This window comes from Saimiri boliviensis, chromosome 2, assembly GCF_048565385.1.
Source record: "Saimiri boliviensis isolate mSaiBol1 chromosome 2, mSaiBol1.pri, whole genome shotgun sequence".
NCBI classification, from domain to species: Eukaryota; Metazoa; Chordata; class Mammalia; order Primates; family Cebidae; genus Saimiri; species Saimiri boliviensis.
In genome coordinates this window covers 26,571,945-26,591,890 of record NC_133450.1, presented here as the reverse complement: position 1 = coordinate 26,591,890, position 19,946 = coordinate 26,571,945, and the positions used below count along the sequence as shown (strand labels likewise).

Genomic DNA, 19,946 nt, shown 5'->3' with positions numbered 1-19,946 from the left:
GGGGAGGAGAAATGGGCGGGAGGTTGGGGGGTTAGCCAGACACACGGCGACGGCTAGGTTGTCATGGAGCCGCGGGGCCGTGCTCACGCATGCGCCACCTGACCCACGGGACCGGTCGTGGAGCGGCGACCCTGGCCCTAGGTGAGAAAGGGAGGGCTGGGTGCGGGAGGAGGGGAGCAGGGCTGGCGGCGGGAGAGGGATTGGGCGAGGAGCGTGGGGAAAGGAGGTGGAAGTGGGGGAGAGAGGAAGAGGAGCGAGTAGGCAGGAGGGGTAAACTGAGACTTTCGGGGGACGGAGGGCCAAATGGTGGGAGCGGGGGTTGTTGGCTTTGCTGTGAGGGGCGTGGGAGAGGGAATCGCGGGTGAGGAGGGGGCTGCGTGTGGGGAGGGGGCTTGTGTGAGGGGCCAGTGGGGCGAACCCATTAGGGCAGGTGGGCTTTGGTTTAGCCCTGGGGCAGCCGCCAGCCGGCTGGGAGGGGAGAGAGCCTGGAGGCCAGCCCGGCTGGGAGCAGAGGGCCAGGCAATGGGTAGGTGAGTGGGCGCCAGAACTGGTAACTGGGCGAGGGTCCTGGGCTACCGGTTTGAGGTCAGGGGTAGTACCCTGCTATGGCCCCCAGGGCACAGGTGTGCTGCCTTTTCCAGAGACCTGCCTTCACCCACGTTGCTGGTTATTTCCACTGTGGCCAGCTCGCCAGGCTTGGCGCCGGGGGCAGTGTTCTAGGGGAGAAGGTGGGCAGTGCCAAGTAAGGAGTTAGTGGTTAGTGGGTGCGTGCTTCGGGGGAGCTCTGATCCCAGCCCAGGGCACAGGCTGGAGCTAGGCGCCCTGTTATTGCTCAAGTCCTGGCAGTATGCATTGTCTGAGCGTTTGCCCTGGAAGGCTGGTGGTATGCCAGTCCCAGCACAGTACTAGGGTCTGCCCAGTTCTGCCCTGCTGAGCTGGCAGGCTGGTAGATGCCTGGAGGGTGCACATGCTGCCTGGCACAGATGCAACGTGGGCTGGTGCGAATGGGTAGGTGGGCACTGTTACTGTTAACTAATTGCAGCAGGGGAGCGGAGCGGAGAACGTTCTCTAAGCTCACCTCCTCTTTGAAAGGTGAAAATAGAGCCAAACTGGTCTAAAACATAGGAAATTGTATGAAATTGAGGTTCAGGATCTTTGACACGAGCTTTCAGCCAACTTGGAGAAATGGAATGAATATAAAAGGGAAGATGAATATTAGACATTTAGGTAGATAGGGTTTTTCCACTGTTAAAATACCCAGGCCTTCTCTCAGGATGGTATCTGAATATGCAGGCCAAAAGAAAATGACTTCAGAGAAAACCTAGTAATGAACTTATCATTCTAACTGGGATTACTCAAGGTTTGCTTTCTGTGACCTTATCACTTTGTTGTGTTTAAGCCTCTGCTTGAGCTTTTACCTCACACTTCTGTCCAGGCACACATGTTATACACGTGACACATTTTAAAGGGAACTCGAGCTCCCAGGAATGTTGCCAAGTGTCTATAAAAGGAGAGATCTGAAAGCAGCATTTCAGATCCTTTTCTTGTAACCCTTGGATCTCCTTTTTAATCCTAAGAACAAATATCCACAAAGATTGTTTGTGGATTAGACCAACCTTTAATTTGGATGTTGGATTTGTTCCTGAGGTTTCATCTTAGCATAAGGGGTAGATCAAATATCTGTTTCCTGCCGGGGAGATTAGCTCTTAAGGTGACCATGGTGTTTGGAAATGCAGAATCTTGACCTTCAAGCTGTTCAGTATTTCCATGACTACTAAGCTACTAGAGCTGTCAGAGAGACAGCAGATCAGCCATTTGTTGGAATTTATTACTCTATTGAATGCCTTATTGTTGGGGGCCAGGAGGCAAAAAAAAACCTCGAGGTTGAGGAGACAGATAATTAGACTAATGTCAGAAGTGCAAAAAGAGTAAGAGCTAAGTGCTTTGGAGTACTTGATAGAATTTTGAATTTTGTCTCCTTATATAAACCAATATATTTATTGATTCACTTTTTTTTTGAGATGGAGTGACACTCTGTCACCCAGACTGGAGTGCAGAGGCACAGTCTTGGCTTACTACAATCTCCACCTCCCAGATTCAGGCAGTTCTCGTGCCTCAGCCTCCTGAGTAGCTGGGATTACAGGCGCGCACCACCATGCCCAGCTAATTTTTGTACTTTTAATAGAGACAGGGTTGTACCATATTGGCCAGGCTGGTCTAGAACTCCTCACCTCAGGTGATCTACCTGCTTTGGCCTCCTAAAGTGCTGCTGGGATTACAGACGTGAGCCACCTTGCCCAGCTCTGATTCACTTTGGGTTTGTTTTTGTTTTTGTTTTTGTTTTTGTTTGAGACGGAGTTTCGCTCTTGTTACCCAGGCTGGAGTGCAATGGCTCGATCTCGGCTCACTGCAACCTCCGCCTCCTAGGTTCAGGCAATTCTCCTGCCTCAGCCTCCTGAGTAGCTGGGATTACAGGCACGCGCCATGTTTTTGTTTTTTTAAGACTGAGTCTCACTCTGTCCCCCAGGCCAGAGTGCAGTGGCGACGTCTCGGCTCACTGCAACCTCCGGCTCCTAGGTTCAAGTGATTCTCCTGCCTCCCCTTCTCAAGTAGCTGGGATTACAGACATGTGCCACCACACCCAGCTAATTTTTGTATTTTTAGTAGAGACACGGTTTCACCATGTTAGCCAGGCTGGTCTCAAACTCCTGACCTTAGGTGATGCATCTGCCTCGGCCTCCCAAAGTGCTGGGATTACTGGTGCCGCACCCAGCCTGATTCACTTTCCATTATGAGTTTTAGTGTGTACTATCTCTGGGAAACTTTTGGACAATGTGTTACATATACATGCATAAGAGGCCCAATTAGGGTAAATTCTGACAGTTTTGGGGCTTAAATTAGCCCTCCTAATGCAGAGTAAGGTACATGCTTTTGTAAAGCAGTATGAGTGATTTCCAGTCTGTGCCAGGAAGCAGAAAGAACACAGTGGTTAAGAGCTTAGTAACCCATTTTCAACTCCTAGTCAGTGTGTGAGCATCTAACTTTATTATAAACTAATATCTAGGAGGAAAAAAAGCAAACAATTTCTTGAGGTTTTCAGACTTTGTCTTGCAAACTTTGGGGTTGAGAGCACCAGTAGTAAATGCCATCACTCTCTGCTTCTCTCCTGTTGAGAGCTTGCGAGTGGGTTCCTCAGCCACTCCCAGGAGGGCAGTGCTGCTCCTCCGAATGAAGAAAGTTTGGGGTGGGATGTAGCCATTTGTTTTACATCCCACGTGAGCCTCCCCGGCTGTAATGCTAAGGCTTCTTGTTGCTTAAGAGAGCTTTACTGAAGACAGAGGCTTTCATATTTTTAATCATTTTTATATCCAAAATAGTCAATTTGCCATTCTAAAGTCGACTGCATTCTTTCTTTCCAACTGCCACCACTCCCCAGGATCTAAGTTTAGTATCTGTTCTGTTTTTAACTTACCTCTGCTATACCTTTCCTCACCTACCATAAGGGTCACTGTTGACCCTCCCATAACAAAAGACAGGTTAACAGAGAAAACATAACAGTTTTATTTAATCAAAGTTTTTTTTATGACATAGCAGTCTTCAGAATTGAAATATCACAAACTCAGGGAAAACTATTTTTATGCTTAGGTTTGATGAAGAATGTAAGGCCTTGTAGAAATATTGGACAAAAAAGGTATGATCTGGCTGGGCGGGGTGGCTCACACCTGTTATCCTAGCACTTTGGGGTGCTGAGGTGGGAGGATTGCTTGAACCCAGGAGGTCAAGACCAGCTTGGACAACATAGCAAGACCTACTCTCTACAAAAAATTTAAAAATTAGCTGAGTGTGGTGGTATACGCCTGGAGTCCCTGCTACTCAGGAGGCTAAGGCAGAAGGATCACTTTAGTCCAGGAGGTTGAGTCTGCAGTTAGCCGTGATCGTGCCACTGCGCTCCAGCCTGAGCAACAGCATGTGATGCATCTATAAATAAAAAACAAAACAAAAGAAAAATCAACCGTACAAAAAGAGTGTGATCTAATAGTAATGGACTGAGGTGGGAAACCCGGCAAGATCTGTCTGTACAGAATTATTCTTGACCTCTGCGTAGCATTCCTTCCTCTCTGTTATCGGGCAGGAGCCATTCTAGAATGATGGTTTTATGATCTACTATCAGACAAGACAGATCAGGTAATTTCTTTATGGCCAGGAAGTTGAGGCTGCAGTGAGCCATGTTTGTGGCCTTGCACTCCAGCGTGGGCGACAGAGCAAGACACAGTTTCAGATAAAACAAAAAACAACAATAAAGCACTCATTATGCTAAAGTGCCATACTTTGGAGTATTGTTTTCTGAGCCTCAACAACTGATTTGTCAGTATTTTAGTATTTTGACTCTCTGATTAATTATCTGTTTTACAAATTCTCGATCAGCCAGAATAAATTCCCATGTATTTTCTGTAGTTCCAATGACTACACTTTAATAATAATAGCAAGACTTTTTTCATTGTTTTGCCACAGAGATTGTAGAAGACTACATTGGGATGCATTATCTAAAGTTCCTGTAAAATAATCCATGTTTAGTAAGATAATGTAAAACTTCAAGAACCTAAGATCCTAAGTAAGGTTCTTAATTAGTTGCAACTAGCATGAGCTACCCTCCTGATGTAAATCAACAGCCTGGTTTAACTTGAATTAGTTGGAATGCCCATCCACAAATCCTCATCTACTTCTATTTTGGAAAAGACTTCTATTCACTTTCGGACAGTATTATTTTAGGAAAATTATACTGTGCACGTTTGTTGAATTTCACACAAAAGGATCCTGATTTAATTAGAGATACAGTTTTACACTTTAGTCTACTTTTTAAACTGGGCTGTCCATGCTGTCAAATTTCATAGCTGTCAAATAGACATTGCTTTTTCGTAGTTCTCTGCAAGATGTGACAGTGCTGTTGTTTATCTTTTATGCACATAGGATTGAACATGTGACCTGTGGAAGAGTACTTGATTTGATGTCAGTTGAATGAGGAAGCCAGTCCCCTTAAATGAGTTAGATATGGGGCAAAATGATTTTAGCTTGGAATTGTGCTTAAAATTCACTCTCATTCAGTCCGTTTGTGTTCTCTTTAGTCTCCTCCTACAGTATGCAAAAGTATGAGCGAGAGGGTTGCTTATAAGCATCTTTGTCTTCTATTTAATTTTATTTTGAATCCTTCCTCTGCTGCTTCTAGGGTAGTTAATGTTCTTCACTAGATCTTACATTAGCAGAGCTGTCCAGACTTGGCACTCCAGGGTATTCCAGATACAGTGCCATTTGGCAGAGGACCTGTGTTTTTCTTCACTCAGAAGGACAGCAGGACAGAATCAGGAGTGCATGGTGAATTAGAACATCACAAGGCTTTGCTTGCATCTTCCCAGTTTCTTTATTGTCATGTTCCCTGTTGGCCTGTTCTCCTTATCCCTGTGGTGGTCTTTGTGTTCTTATGCTGGTCTTACAGTTGCCATTCCTTGGTGACTCAAGTGGCCATGTTAAAATATCTGGGATATTCTTATCCTTGGCCAGCACTTTGAAGGGAGCGACAGATACCTGTTCTGTTCGCTCTATATCCCTAGTCCTTACACAATGCCTGATTTACAGTGGCATTTGACAAATGTTTCTAAACGATTGAATGTAACTTATCTGAGCCTCGGTTTCCTCCCCTGCAAAGTGAGACAACTGAAGATGACATTGTGAGGCCCAAGTGAGATTAACACTAATAGCAACACGTATTATCAGCTCTTTTTTTTTTTTTTTTTTTTTTGAGACAGAGTTTCGCTCTTGTTACCCAGGCTGGAGTGCAATGACGCGATCTCGGCTCACTGCAACCTCCGCCTCCTGGGTTCAGGCAATTCTCCTGCCTCAGCCTCCTGAGTAACTGGGATTACGGGCACGCACCACCACGCCTAGCTTATTTTTTTGTATTTTTAGTAGAGACGGGGTTTCACCATGTTGACCAGGATGGTCTCGATCTCTCGACCTCGTGATCCACCCGCCTCGGCCTCCCAAAGTGCTGGGATTACAGGCTTGAGCCACCGCGCCCGGCTAGCTCTTTATTATATATGATTTTATTTGCCCATAAAAGTGTCTTTTAAGCCCAAAAGTAGCATGCATGTATAGGGAGTTGTTTTTGCTCTCTGTTCAATGTCAGCCAAAGGATTTAGAGGTTAATTTGAGAAACACTACACTATGGGAGGTGGCAATAGGTCGTGAGCCTGCAAATGTACACTTGGAAAGCAAAGCTTATGGTGTCTCTCGTCTCCTCTTCCCTTTCCCCTCTCCCCCTCCTTCTGCCCTCTCCCCTCTCCCGTCTTCCTTTTCCCTTCTCTTCACTCCCCTGTCCCCTCTCTCCTATGGTGACTTCATTTTGTTACCCATTGCAAAAAAAGCCTAATCAAATGTGCCTTTGTTAGCAGTTTACAAAGTGTATGCTGAATGTGGTTTGTGTGCCTTGAATTTGTAATGGAATTAGAGGGCAGCCAGAGGACTGTGAATTTCCTTTTGGGTGGAAACCATTCTGTTTAGTAAACTTGAAGCTTTTGTCACTTGAGACCTCTGAGAAAATAAAGCTGAAGTGGGTAAGGTCGTGTTCTTTGCCCATACTTTATTCACTATTTGGATCACCTGTTTCAGCTCTCCAGGCAGTGACTTCTTACATAATTGCTTTTCATAGGGCAGTCCAGATGCAAAGAGTACCAATGAATCTGCCTCCAGCCGAATAAACCATGGAGAGGAAAAACCCATCCAGAGAGAGCCCCAGAAGACTGTCCGCCAAAGTAGGCAAAAGCACAGAGATGAAAAAAGTGGCTCGTCAGCTCGGGATGGCTGCTGCTGAGTCAGACAAGGACTCTGGCTTTTCAGGTTAAAAATATCTTCTCCTTCCTCTGTTTTGGAGTGAATGCTTTGCCTGAAAAATTTCCTACCCAAAACTCATTTATGTGATAAGGATAGGATGCTTTCATGCACAGGAGAAAGAATTACCTGATGCCTCAACATGGTAATTCTGATACCATATGTCAGGGTACCCATCAAAGTCACTGTAGGGTTAGTTGTGAAAGAATTATTTGACATCTTTTTTCAACTTAGACTCTGAATCTTACACTTCCAACTATTGCAACTGGTTACTAGAAAAATATATTTAAATACTCATAATTCTGTTGTTTTAGTTCCTTTTTCATAGGAATTATTACATTGTAAGGGGAAGATGCTACTGCATATTGTCACCATGTAACAAATTTGAAGACTCCCAGTTAAATACTATATATCATTTGTAAGGCAACTTTTTCATTGAGAAAGTAGTTGTGTTTAGAAAAGTACCTCTTACCCCTCCCGCCAGACCCTATGCGTTTTGTATTTAGACTCTGAGCCGTCTGGCCCAGTTCTAAACTTGAGTATCTATTAGCGATAAGAAAATAGAACATTTTCCTTACAAGTTTGTCTTAAACCTTACCCAAAAGGGCTAGCTGCATATACATTGAATCTTTTAATTTTGTGCTGGGTCGATTTTTTTATTTCCCAGTCTGAAGGTAGTGGCTTGAATATGGTGGTGGTGTGATTTTTGACCCAGGGATGCAGAGGGGTGATGCTGAGGGATTCTGGCCGAGTCAACATCCTGAGAATAGAACCTCTCAAGGAGATTTATATTATCCAAACTCACAAAGAAAAATCAATCCATTTTGATTTATTATAGTGAGAAATGCAGCTGTTAGGAAAACTAGAACTCTCTTGTCTTTAGATTGGCATATTTTCTCCCTGTAGGCATGCTGCTTGAAAAGGCAAATTATAAATAGACTGTTGCTCAAAGACGAAGGGATTAGATTAAGAGGAATTAGTTGCCCTGCCCAGAGCCGGGACAGCCCAGGGAAGGGCAGGCCAACCTGTAGCCCTTTGGATTATTTCCCAGCCCTGCCTCATCATAAGGCTCACCTGAGGCATTTGTTAAAAATACTGATCACCAAACCCCTTTCCTGGTAACTCTTTCAGGAGTCTGGAAAGAGCCTTGAATGTGGGTTTTTTTTTTAAAACAAGTGTTTCTGTTGTATGATTGGACAGGTTTGGGAAACATTGGAGGCCTAGTGTCTCTTTTTTTCTTTTTTTTTTTGGAGACGGAGTTTCGCTCTTGTTACCCAGGCTGGAGTGCAATGGCGCCATCTCGGCTCACCACAACCTCTGCCTCCTGGATTCAGGCAATTCTCCTGCCTCAGCCTCCTGAGTAGCTGGGATTACAGGCACATCACCATGCCCAGCTAATTTTTTGTATTTTTAGTAGAGAAGGGGTTTCACCATGTTGGCCAGGATGGTCTCGATCTCTTGACCTCGTGATCCACCCGCCTCGGCCTCCCAAAGTGCTGGGATTACAGGATTGAGCCACCGCGCCCGGCCTTTCTTTTTTTCTTTGAATATCATGTTTGCTTTTTTTCTATTTCTCATTTCATGAAGGTAATACCTGCTCATTGTAGAAGCTTAGAAATTTAGGAAAGCACAAAGAAGAAAATAAACATTATCCACAATCCTGCCTTCTGTTATTTCGAGTACTGTTGACATTTTGACACTTCTGAGAACTTCAACTTTGTCAGGCCAGTTGTTTTAAGAATATTGTACTACTCAGACATAAGGTAGTATTAAAATAATCAGACTCATTATGCCCCAGAAAGTACCCAGTGAATGCCATTGGAATGCTTCTAGCCACCCTTGGGCTAGGTACCAGTGATTTCCTCACTGCCTGAGTTACCTTAGAGTAGGATGAAATTTGTAAAATCAAGACAATTTTTTCCATTTTAATTACACATTTGTATTTCAAACCTATACAAAAGCAAATGAATACCCCATAACCCCAGATATCTATTATTTTGCCATATATGCTTTCTCTCTCCCTTTCTCTACACACACACACACAGACACACACAAACTATTTGAAAGTAAATTGCAAACACTTGACATTATACCCCTAAATAGCTTCAGTACTAATTTCCTAAAACAAGAACATTCTTCTATATAGTTATAATATCATTATCATACCTAAGAAATTTAACACTGATACTTACTAGCTTCACTCCATATTCAGATCTTACCCCGTTGTCCCAATAATGTCCCTTAGCGCTCTTTGTCTTTTTCTCTGTGTGTTTTGGATCCAGGATCCAGCTGAAGATTGAGCATTGCATTTAGTTGTTCTGTCCTTCAGTCTGGTTTAGTCTATAACCACTCCCCTATCTCTTCTTTCCCTTTTTTCCTTTCCTTTCTTTATGACGTTGACATCTTTGAATGAGTCAGGCCTGTTGCTTTGTAGAATGTCTCACACTCTGGATTTTCTGGTAGTGTCCCCATCATTAGGATCAAGATAAACATCTTGACTAAAATACTGTGTTGTTGATGTTTTATTTTTTCCATTACAACACGTAGAGACTCGTAAGTCAGTCTTACTATTGGTGATGCTCTTGTTGGTTGATCACTTGGCTAAGATAGTGTATACCAGACTTATAAAAGTACTCTTTTCTCTTTGTAATTAATAAGTAATTTAGGGACAATACTTTGTAATTGTGTGACTATCCTATTTCCCAACAAACTCTTTACCAGAGTTAGCAACTGTTGATGATCCTTGCCTGAATCCACTGGTGGTTTAAAAGCGGTGATCTTCTAATTTTACCATTCTTGGTAGATCATTAGCTGACATTCTTCTGTAAAAACTGCTTTCCCTCCTCCTTCTTCTTTGAGTATCACTAATGTATTCATGAATTATTTTGTAATTCAGTTTGTCCGTCCATTAAAATCATTATTTCTGATACGCAAATTGTCTCAAATTTGGCCAGTGGGAGTCCCTTCAGGATCGCTTTTGTGTCTCTTTGACACTTCTCTTGTTAGTGTTTGAGCACTTCTTTGCTTTCTGGGACAACAAGCTGTCCAGGCTTATCTCCTACCTTGCCTGTCAAAAGTCTTAGAATCAGCTGTTTCTCCAAGGAGCCCTCATTTCCTTTATGTGCAGAATGGCATTTAGAAACCAAGATCTGGGCACCCAGTGTGTACATTGTATCTGGACTCATTCGTTTTTGGTCTTTTGGTTCTTAACTAGAGGTGCATATTTGGATTACCTGTGTTTTATGAAAATATACCTAACCATGGAACCAGGTAAATCACTTCAGTAGATCAAGGGAAGGATCCCAACATTCATAATTTTTGAAAAGTGTCACTGGAGATTCTAAGTAATATCTCCATTGATGTATATCCTTCTGGTCATACAGTCTTCATTAAGCTGGAGAAAATGTAATTGTTGACAGTACATTCACATAAATGACAGTCACATTTCAGTTCTGCCTCATCCAGATGACTTTGAGATCCCTGATGTACATTTAGGCTATTTCCAGACTCCTCAACAGCAGGATACAACAGTCTTTTAGTTTACTCCAGCAGGTATTAAGTACATCCTTTTTGCATGAAGTTTACATGGAGTAACCTATTTTCTTTGCCTTGGAGAACATCTATCACCCATTGTACAGGATCCCCAAACAAAAGGCACACGCAGCATGCACTTAGGATACCAGCAAAAGGGGTGGGAGGTTGAGGACGGACAACAAAAAGAAAGAAGTAAACTTCAGCTTTGATGAACTTATCCAGAATTTCACAATTAGAAAATCTAGGAAGACACTTTTTAAATTTCAGTGTGGATGGCTGGGCCTGGTGGCTCACACAGGTAATACCAGCACTTTGGGAAGCTGAGGTGGATGCATTACCTAAGGTCAGGAGTTTGAGACCAGCCTAGCCAACAAGGTGAAACTCTTGTCTCTACTAAAAATACAAAAAATTAGCTGGATGTGATGGTGCACACCTATAATCCCAGCTACTCGGAAAACTGAGATAGGAGAATCTCTTGAACCTGGGAGACAGAGGTTGCAGTGAGCCAAGATCGTGCCACTGCACTGCAGCCTGAGTGACAGAATGAGACTCTGTCTTAAATAAATAAATACAAAAATAAATTTATTTCAGAATGGATGTAAGTTTTGAGGTTTACAGATTGGTTTTGTTTTTATTATTGTAATTACATCTTGTGGTACCCAGACCTTCTGAAGCTCTTAATCCTACCGTGGGCCATACCCGTCTCCTTTCTCAACAACAGATTCTCGAAAGTAATAAACTAACTTTGAAGCCTTGAACTCATTTCTCCTGTAGACTGGTGATAATTACTTTCATGTGAGCCCTAACTGAGGTAGGTTTTTGTCTGTAAGAGAGTTAGAAAGGAAGTCAACCTTGTCTTAGGATAATGATTCTTAAGCTTTGGGGGAGGAGGGATTAATTACCGATCCCATTGAAAATCCAATGAAAGCTGAAAGCCTCCTTCTCAATAAAATTCACAAAAATACATCACAAGTGTTGCATTCAATTTCAAGAGGTCCATAGCTCCTTAGGAGCCTGGTTAAGAGTCCCTGTCTAGAGCCTAAGTGAATTGACCATTCTTCTGCCCACCAGATGGGAGCTCAGAATGTCTGAGTTCCGCAGAGCAGATGGAGTCCGAGGACATGCTGAGCGCCTTAGGCTGGAGCAGAGAAGATAGGCCGAGGCAGAACTCCAAAACTGCAAAGAATGCCTTCCCAACCCTGTCTCCCATGGTCGTCATGAAGAATGTGCTGGTCAAACAGGTGAGGAGGACTAATACCACCTAAAGGCTTCGCAAATAAAAATTTCTGAGCTTCCTGTGTATAAAGGAAGAGATTTATACTCTCTCTGCCAAGGATAGGTTTTAGAAACAAAACAGACCACTAGAACCGCACCAGTGTGTACTTTCTGTCCTGGGGAGCGATGTTATCTTTCAAGTGCTGACACTGTTTTAAAAAGGAATACAAGAATCATGACATGCATTCTCATCTTTGAGACAGTTAGGTTGTTTTAGTTTTGTATTCATAGTGTGTCCAAAGGGACCCTGAAGTGTGTGTAAAGGAACCAAGCAGAAATGGCATCACTTCAGTGGTGTATTCTAACATATGGCAGAGTTTAGGTTAGAAACAAAAGAAGCTCTTTTTAATATGAATTGTCCTGGGAATTTAGGAATGTAGAATACATTTATTTGCTTCAGAATAAATAACAGACACAATTTTCTTTTTTTGTGCATACGATGCGCATGTTCTTAGTAGTCAATCAGAGCCCATCATGAGTGATGAAGCTGCTCCTGGTTCAGGTATGGGAACACCAGCAGAATCCACACAGCATTGTTGTGGAATGGAAACACATCCTGTTTGGGGCTTTATTACATAACTATGTTTATTATATGATTATTGTTTAGATATGAAAGAAAAGATTGAGGTGAAAATCTAAGTTAAGCTCTAGGGTTTGAAACTGAGAACTTGATCATATAGACTTGGTTAAGTTAGAATAGAGAAGTCTGAGAATAGAAAAGATTGATTTCAGCCAAAGAAATTTAATCTTACTGTACTTTCCTCTGAAAATATATCCGTTTTCATATGGGTCCATTGATGAGGCTACTTGAAGATAGTGAAATTTGAAATCTGGCTTGAGTAGTTGACTTTTCTTCAGTAGGTAAAAGGTTAGAACATGGCTTTAACCTGACAGGAAATCTTAATATCTTAGCTATTACCTAGTTATGTCTGAGGAACACAAACCGATTTCAACAAGGCAGCCCAGTGAGTTCTGAAAAAGAATTTGAAGACTTTTGCTTGGTAAATCACATCTCAGCTGGAAGCATGGCTCTCTTATTGAAAGGAAAAGAATAGAGACAGGAAATGGAGCCCATGTGAGATGGCCCTGGCCCTACCAGTGCCACCAGCGCTTCTCCTGGGCTTCCTTTCTCCCAGTTCTTTTTCTCCCTGCCTTCCTCTCTGGCTTCCTTGTCCCTTTCTTGTGTGTCTATGTTTATATCCCTTCTTTGTTGTAGGCTAGGCTGGCAGCTCCAGAAGGCTGAGAACAGCCCACACACAGTTACAGAGTGAGTAGGCTTTTCCAGCAGAGCCACATTCTTCAGGACAAAGACCCGCCAAGAAGGCTGCTAGGCCTGATCTGGAGCTAAGAGAGTTGGGGACAGGCTGACCTAAGGGAGTATCTAGGAGTTTTGTTTCGGTTTTTAAAAACATACTAGAATCCAACATATTCTAAAATTAAAATAATGATACACATTTAAAACCCTCTGCATGTTGTGTAACATCTTGATTATTGCTGCCTGGTTTTAGATGTTTTTCTTTTGGGAGTCTGATTCCATCTCTGTCACTAGACAATGTGATCTTGTACATTATTAACCACCATGGATATCAGTTTCTTCATCTTTAATATGAAGGCTTTATGTGAAATGACTCTGAGATCCTGTCAAAGTCTAAAATTTTGTTCCGTATTCCCTCAGATGATTTCAACATGAATAATGCAATTTGTAAAATCTAATAATTAGAACAAATTAGCTAAATATCTGTTAGGTCAGTGAGCGTAACAGTAGCATTAGGAAGTACAGTCCAGTAAAATCATGGGAAAGCAATGCATTAGATATTTTCCAGATCCATTTGCCTCCTGGAGAAGGCATGGAGTTTTGCTTCTGACTGAGTTGGAACAGGCTGATCTCTACTTCAAAAGACCTCTTGATTTTGGATATCTTTTGACAAGGAAATGTGTTTTCTGGATCTAGCATTGCTTGCCTTAGTATATTCTGGAGTATCTTTGAACATCAAGAGGGCTCCAGATCATTCCAGCCTTTGCATGAGAAATGAATTATAGTGGGCCTAAAGTTCATCACCTTGCATCCAAGAAACTGAAATGTGTGCAAAATGGTGTGCATCTGTCCATGTATGGGAAGACAGTGTGTAATGTTCTTCGGATAAAGCAAATGACCCCATTTGACCCCACTGAGGATATGAACCTCTGTCAGGTTTGCTCTCTGCCTGGCCTCATCTATACTCAAATTTTTGGGACCAGGTTGGAACTGGATTGGCTTTCAAACATTGGAGACAAGTAGCCATGTTCTTCTTTATTAGATTTTATCAGAATCAATACCTTAATTAAAAATAATATATAATTGAGGAATAATAAAGGCAGTATAACAGAACGGTTCACATGGGTTTTAGAGTCAGACAGAGGATGGAATCCTAACTGCATCACTTAGTGACTTAAAACAAGTTATTTCAACTAAGCCTCAGTTTCCTGTTTATAAAGGGAAATAGTAACTACTTCATGAGATTGTTATATGGATTAACTCACATAAAATATTACACACAATGGTAGCCTGTAATCAGCACCAATACATTGTTATTATTTTGAATGGTTTTAGGATCGTGGATGTCGCTGCCTTAAAAACAGGGACCCACAGACTCCTGACAATATGGGTTTTTTTTCTGTTTTTTGTTGTTGTTGTTGTTTGTTTGTTTTTGAGACCAAATCTTGCTCTGTTGCCCAGGCTGGAGTGCAGTGGTGTGATCTCGATTCAGGGCAACCTCCACCTCCTGGGTTCAAGCGATTCTCCTGCATCAGCCTCCTGAGTAGCTGGGACTACAGGCATGCACCACCACACCCAGCTAATTTTTTGTGTTTTTAGTAGAGACGGAGCTTCGCATGTTGGCCAGGCTGGTCTCAAGCTCCTGACCTCAGGTGATCAGTCCATCTCAGCCTCCCAAAATACTGGGATTACAGGCATGACCCACCACGCCCCGCCCAATGTGTTACATTTTAATCAAAAGTTATTTTCAGTAAAAGGGGTTCCAGGTGTAACTAAATGAAGATACGCTTTGTTGTAAAGTCACATTTTAACTTACACCAGGCAATCCATATTTTTATTGTTTCAGTTGTGACCTTAGCTATGTCATTACTTTACCTGCCCATTTCTTTTTCCGAGTGATAACACTTGAATAAAAATAGATATTTCCTCCAATTTTCCCTGAGGAAAAGTTTAAAAAAAAAAAAAGTATTTGTGATATCAGACACAAATAGATGTTCAAGCCAGTATGTGAGGGAAGCTCTGTCCTCGAAATTGTTCTAAACATCTGAGTATCCGCTTTCCCCTTTGACAGAAGCTTCACTCCTCTATCATTTTAGCAGTAATAAGTAGTGTGCTGCTCTCCTCCTTTGTCTTCAGGGCAGCAGCTCATCTCAGCTCCAGTCGTGGACTGTCCAGCCCTCCTTTGAAGTGATCTCAGCACAGCCACAGCTCTTACTCCTTCATCCACCTGTACCGTCTCCTGTCAGTCCGTGTCACACTGGCGAGAAAAAGTCCGACTCCAGGAACTACTTGCCCATTCTAAATTCTTACACCAAAATAGCCCCACATCCAGGTAAAAGGGGCCTTTCCCTTGGCCCAGAAGAAAAAGGAGCAAGTGGAGTGCAGAAGAAAATCTGTACCGAGAGACTTGGGCCTAGCTTGTCTTCCAGTGAGCCAACCAAGGCTGGTGCTGTTCCGTCCAGTCCCTCCACGCCAGCACCGCCCAGCGCCAAACTTGCTGAGGACTCGACTCTGCAGGGTGTGCCCTCCCTGGTGGCAGGTGGAAGTCCACAGACTCTTCAGCCGGTATCCAGCAGTCACGTGGCTAAAGCTCCCAGTCTGACCTTTGCTTCCCCCGCCAGTCCTGTCTGCGCATCAGACAGCACTCTGCATGGGTTAGAGAGCAACTCTCCCCTTTCACCACTGTCTGCTAATTATAGCTCACCTTTATGGGCTGCAGAGCACCTCTGCCGCAGCCCAGATATCTTTTCAGAGCAGCGGCAGAGCAAACACAGGCGCTTTCAGAATACCCTAGTGGTCCTGCACAAATCAGGTTTGCTGGAGATCACTTTGAAAACGAAGGAGTTGATTCGTCAGAACCAGGCAACTCAGGTAGAACTAGACCAGCTAAAGGAGCAAACCCAGCTGTTTATAGAGGCCATCAAAAGCAGGGCCCCTCAGGCTTGGGCCAAGCTGCAGGCATCTTTAACACCTGGGTCCAGTAATGCAGGCAGTGACCTAGAAGCATTCTCTGATCACCCAGACATATAGCACAGAGGCACATTTTCCTGTTACTTGAGTGGTTCTTTTAGCTCATTTGCTGTTACCTACTCCTGTTTCTCAAAGCTTATGTAAGAGCTTTTCCTTCTAAACTTAAACTGTGTCGTGGTTCACTTAGGAAGCCACATGCCAACACCTGGCTGCTGTCTTAACTTGTGGTCTGGGCACAGGATACACATGTCCCCGTTCCACTGAGGACCTCAGTTTCAGAGTGCCCTTGAGCCCCTTTTCCTTAGCCTGAAGGTGCTTCGATGGATCATGGGGCAGAGCAGGAGATGATTGTGTGGGGCTCTTCCTGCTGTCACCTCCCACTATCCCACTCAGTAACCAGGATCAAGGGTGCAGTAACACAAATGAGGATACAGACAACGCCTGTTGAGTCAGGGAGTAGGTGACACAAGGAAACCTTCATGGATCTTCCCTTGCCTGTCTTAGTCACAGAGAGAAATAGGCGGTGTGTTTGCATTCCACTAGGCATCGTGCTAGTTGGGTGAGACCTAAAATGCCCTGGGCACAGGTTGCACCTTGTTGCAAGCACTTAACCACTCAATGCTTTGTTTTCTTAAACTTGAAAGTCAAGGGGAAAGGTAGTGCCATCGGACTCTACACTTTCATTACAAGTCAGATTTCTCTTAAACTAGCAGGCAAAAAAAAAAAAAAAAAAAAAAAATACTTCCAAATTTTAAGGTATGGAATGGATGCAGTACCATCTGGAATTATAGTCAGTGAATTGCTTTTCTGACTTAGAAACTGAAGGAAATAGACATGGCCCACATATCTCATGGTCAGGAGCTGGATAATTCTGGTAACTTAGGCTTTTTTTCTCTCTTCTTTTGAAACAGTGTTACCTGTTTTATGTCTAAAAATCTTAAGGATAGTTTCAGTGGTTCCTGGGGATGTTGTATAAGTTAACTCTGTTGCCACCTTGGTTTTTGTCCCATTTGTTTTGGTAAAAGATGGTATTATGCGTGATAAACTTTGAATTAAATACAGTTGTCTTAAGGGTATGATAATAAGTCCACAAAAAAATTAGAAAGGGTTGTGAAAAGAAAAAGAAACTATTTTCTTTTCACATCCCAAGTTTTCACTTGTTCCATGTCATAGAGATGGGAAGCAGCTATGGAGCAGCATCTTCTGTGTTTCCTTCCTGTGTTAGATATTGGCAACAAAGCCAAAAGTGTAATGTTGATTATATGAAGTTCATCTCAAAATGGAGAACATGACCAGAGTTTCCAGATGATACATGTTCTTTTCACCTTTATTATATAGGCAACTATGTTTCTAAGTAGTAAAGTTTCAGAATACTCTCTCACTTTAAAATTTCATTCTCTTGAAAACCTTGGTTTTACAAAATCATCTTAAGAAGTTCTGTATGATCAGCTTCATCTTTTTTTTTTTTTTGAGACAGAGTTTCACTCTTGTTGCCCAGGGCTGGAGTGCAATGGCGAGATCTTGGCTCACTGCAGCCTCTGCCTCCCAAGTTCAAATGATTCTCCTGCCTCAGCCTCCCAAGTAGCTGGGATTACAGGCACCCATCACCACGCCCAGGTAATTTTTGTATTTTTAGTAGAGAGGGGGTTTCACCACATTGGCCAGGCTGATCTTGAACTCCTCACCTCAGGTGATCCACCCACCTCGGCCTCCCAAAGTGCTGGGATTACAGGCCTGAGCCAAGACGCCTGGCCCAGCTTCACCTTTTCTGCAAAGAAAAGTTTTACCAAGGCCAGAAGTTAAAGATAATATTTCCTAGGTAGTTGTAACTCTAGCATAGTTTTAAAAGTATGTGGCTTCAGATTGCCTATACTTTCTATACAAACATGATTTAGATATGACTGATTTTGAAGTAAACAACTTGGTAACATCCCTTGACTCCCCTCATTAATGCAGAATTATTACCTGCTGTTTGCTTTCTGAAAGAATTTCAGAAATCAGAACAAATGTGTCTTTAGGCAGACTCAGCTCCTTTTAATATTTTTCTCTTGGCCCACTCTCTTTGCCTCCCCTGAATCTGTGTGGTACTATAGCAGCTCTACTCTGTGCACCATGCTAGGAAGCTTCCTTTTTGGCAGAATATGTTTGGCAGCAAAGCTATAGAGACAGGTGCATTCAGAACAGCCTGGGCACCAGTCATGAGTCTTACTGAGTGTCAAAAATCTGAAAACACTTGCCGAGAACCAAATTTATTCCATTGGAAAAATCCTCTGTGGAGCTACAAGCCTCTTGGACTCTTCTTCCTAGATTAAGGCTTGCATTTCCTTTCCTGTCAGTAAAAGATGATGAAAGCCATTATCGATCCTCACTGTTGAGTGGCAGGGAGAAGCAGCACCACCCCCAGCTCTTCTCTAATCTTGTAACTTGGTGCTAGAAGTCTCTCCAGGCTATTACCATGGGTGTTTGTTCCCTATTGGAGCTATAAGCAGATGAACCCAAGTAGAGAAGATAGATCTTGGAAGGAGAGATCCATTGGGGCCAGCAGAGAGTTGGGGCCAGAAGCCAGATGAGCAAATGGAGGAAACTCGGAGGTGACCAGAAAGATCTCCATCAGTTGCCCAAGGCTGTAAGTAGTAGTGATGGTTCTACTGATGCATAACTTAATTAGCTATGAAGTACTGTGGCAGAGCTGCTGATTTCTAAAGGTGAGAAGCCGTTTTTAGCTCAGAGCAACCCTTAAGAGAAATCTTGGCAGATTTTGTTGGCATTATTAAAATACATCTAGAAAAGTTGCAGATTGCAATAGTTATGGGAATGGGAATGGAATTTAATGACATTTGTAATTTATTACACTCATTGGTTTTTATTGATTATAGTATTGTCTTTTTCTTTTCTACTATGGTTCCTTTAGAAGAAAAGTAACCTTTGTGCATATATTGAAGTGATTTTTGAGCTATGAATTCCTTAGGGTAGAAATTTATTTAGCAAATGTGAACTCTTTTGAGAAAGTATGAAGTTTTGTAGAAATTGACTGTGAAATGTCAGAAAAAAATAAAAGTCACTTACTTGAAACCTATTTGACCTTTTTGCTTTATAACTGCTTAAAAATACTGAGTGAAACCTTGGAATACCTTTTTGAAGTGATTAAATATTAAACATAGGTACTAATTTATTTGGGAATATTGGAATTAGACAATGAACATGTGGAAATTCATTGCTCAAATTTCCACTGGTGTGAAATTAAAAGGAAATGTGAGCAGTTTTATGGCAAGTGTGTAGTCTTCTGTTTTCTGGAGACCTGAAGGTTTATACTGGGCAGGTTGGGAGGAGTGAGAGGTGAAGACAGTCCAATGATTTCTTCCATCTGATTGACACTTTCACAAATAGAACTTTTAAGTGACAAAGCTACTATAATTATTATACTGAGATAAATCAAAGCCACCGTAAGTGAAGTTCTTTCTACAGCACAGAGGTCCTTAGCAAGCACATCTTCATACCTTCCCCCATGCCTCCTAACCCTTGCTCCTTGTCAGGGGTTCACCTAGAGGATCTCAACAGGGAGACACGTGGTGTTCTCCCTGCTTCCCAGGCCAGTCAGGAACCCCTTCCTGGGATCTTAAGACACTGGGGAAATGAAAAGCTGGTCCTCACCAAAAAGCCTGGAGGGTTGTCATAGTCTAATTCTTTTAGTAGTATTTCTGTCCTATACAATTGTCTAAGTGGCTTTTTAAAAGGTAGCTGTAAGGCCACTAGTAAGAAACAAAAACTGGGTAAAGATGGCTAGAGAAGGCCCCTCCTGCAATAAAGAGAACTATCCTTCCTTAGGAAGTGGAATCCAGAGAAGGGAGGGAGCACACACAAAGAGTAGAGCCTGAGAGGCTCGGGAGAACCCAGTTAATTGCATTTGCAGCTCCTCACCCCTCAGCGTGATTCTTCTATGTGGAAATGCTTTCCCTTAGGACAGCCTGTTTGCAAACGTGTTTAATCCACATCTTTTATGGCATCCCTGCAGATTGTAGCCTGGTGTGAC

At 42.7% G+C, this 19,946-nt stretch overlaps 2 protein-coding genes across 4 annotated transcripts in view; both read left to right on the top strand.

Annotated features, from left to right (window-relative positions):
* Window positions 1–21: 21 nt before the first annotated feature.
* On the top strand, window positions 22–18,990 carry CIPC (CLOCK interacting pacemaker). 2 transcript variants are annotated; one of them, XM_003924587.4, is made up of 4 exons: window positions 22–141; window positions 6,704–6,891; window positions 11,488–11,657; window positions 15,083–18,990. In XM_003924587.4, exons 2-4 carry the CDS (start codon window positions 6,756–6,758, stop codon window positions 15,974–15,976), a joined length of 1,200 nt encoding a protein of 399 aa, XP_003924636.1. In that variant the 5' UTR covers window positions 22–141; window positions 6,704–6,755; the 3' UTR covers window positions 15,977–18,990. The 2 variants fall into 2 exon arrangements, with proteins under 2 accessions (XP_003924636.1, XP_010333619.1); XM_010335317.3 differs by lacking the exon at window positions 22–141 and adding an exon at window positions 5,881–6,608.
* Window positions 18,455–19,946, top strand: part of TMEM63C (transmembrane protein 63C) — a 137,861-nt gene continuing 136,369 nt past the window's right edge. Inside the window, exon 1 of one of the 2 annotated variants that reach the window (XM_074392940.1) lies at window positions 18,455–18,542. The gene's annotated coding sequence lies outside the window, so the exon portion shown is untranslated. The remainder of the gene's footprint in view (window positions 18,543–19,946) is intronic. The other variant, XM_074392941.1, reaches the window with a different exon arrangement.

What these genes read in the sequence shown, in the direction of transcription:
- CIPC (XM_003924587.4), top strand. Translation starts at nt 6,756, where the DNA reads ATGGAGAGGAAAAACCCATCCAGAGAGAGCCCCAGAAGACTGTCCGCC. An exon ending in CAAGGACTCTGGCTTTTCAG is followed by an intron (nt 6,892 to 11,487) that starts GTTAAAAATATC and finishes TCTGCCCACCAG; the next exon opens with ATGGGAGCTCAGAATGTCTG. An exon ending in AGAATGTGCTGGTCAAACAG is followed by an intron (nt 11,658 to 15,082) that starts GTGAGGAGGACT and finishes CTTTGTCTTCAG; the next exon opens with GGCAGCAGCTCATCTCAGCT.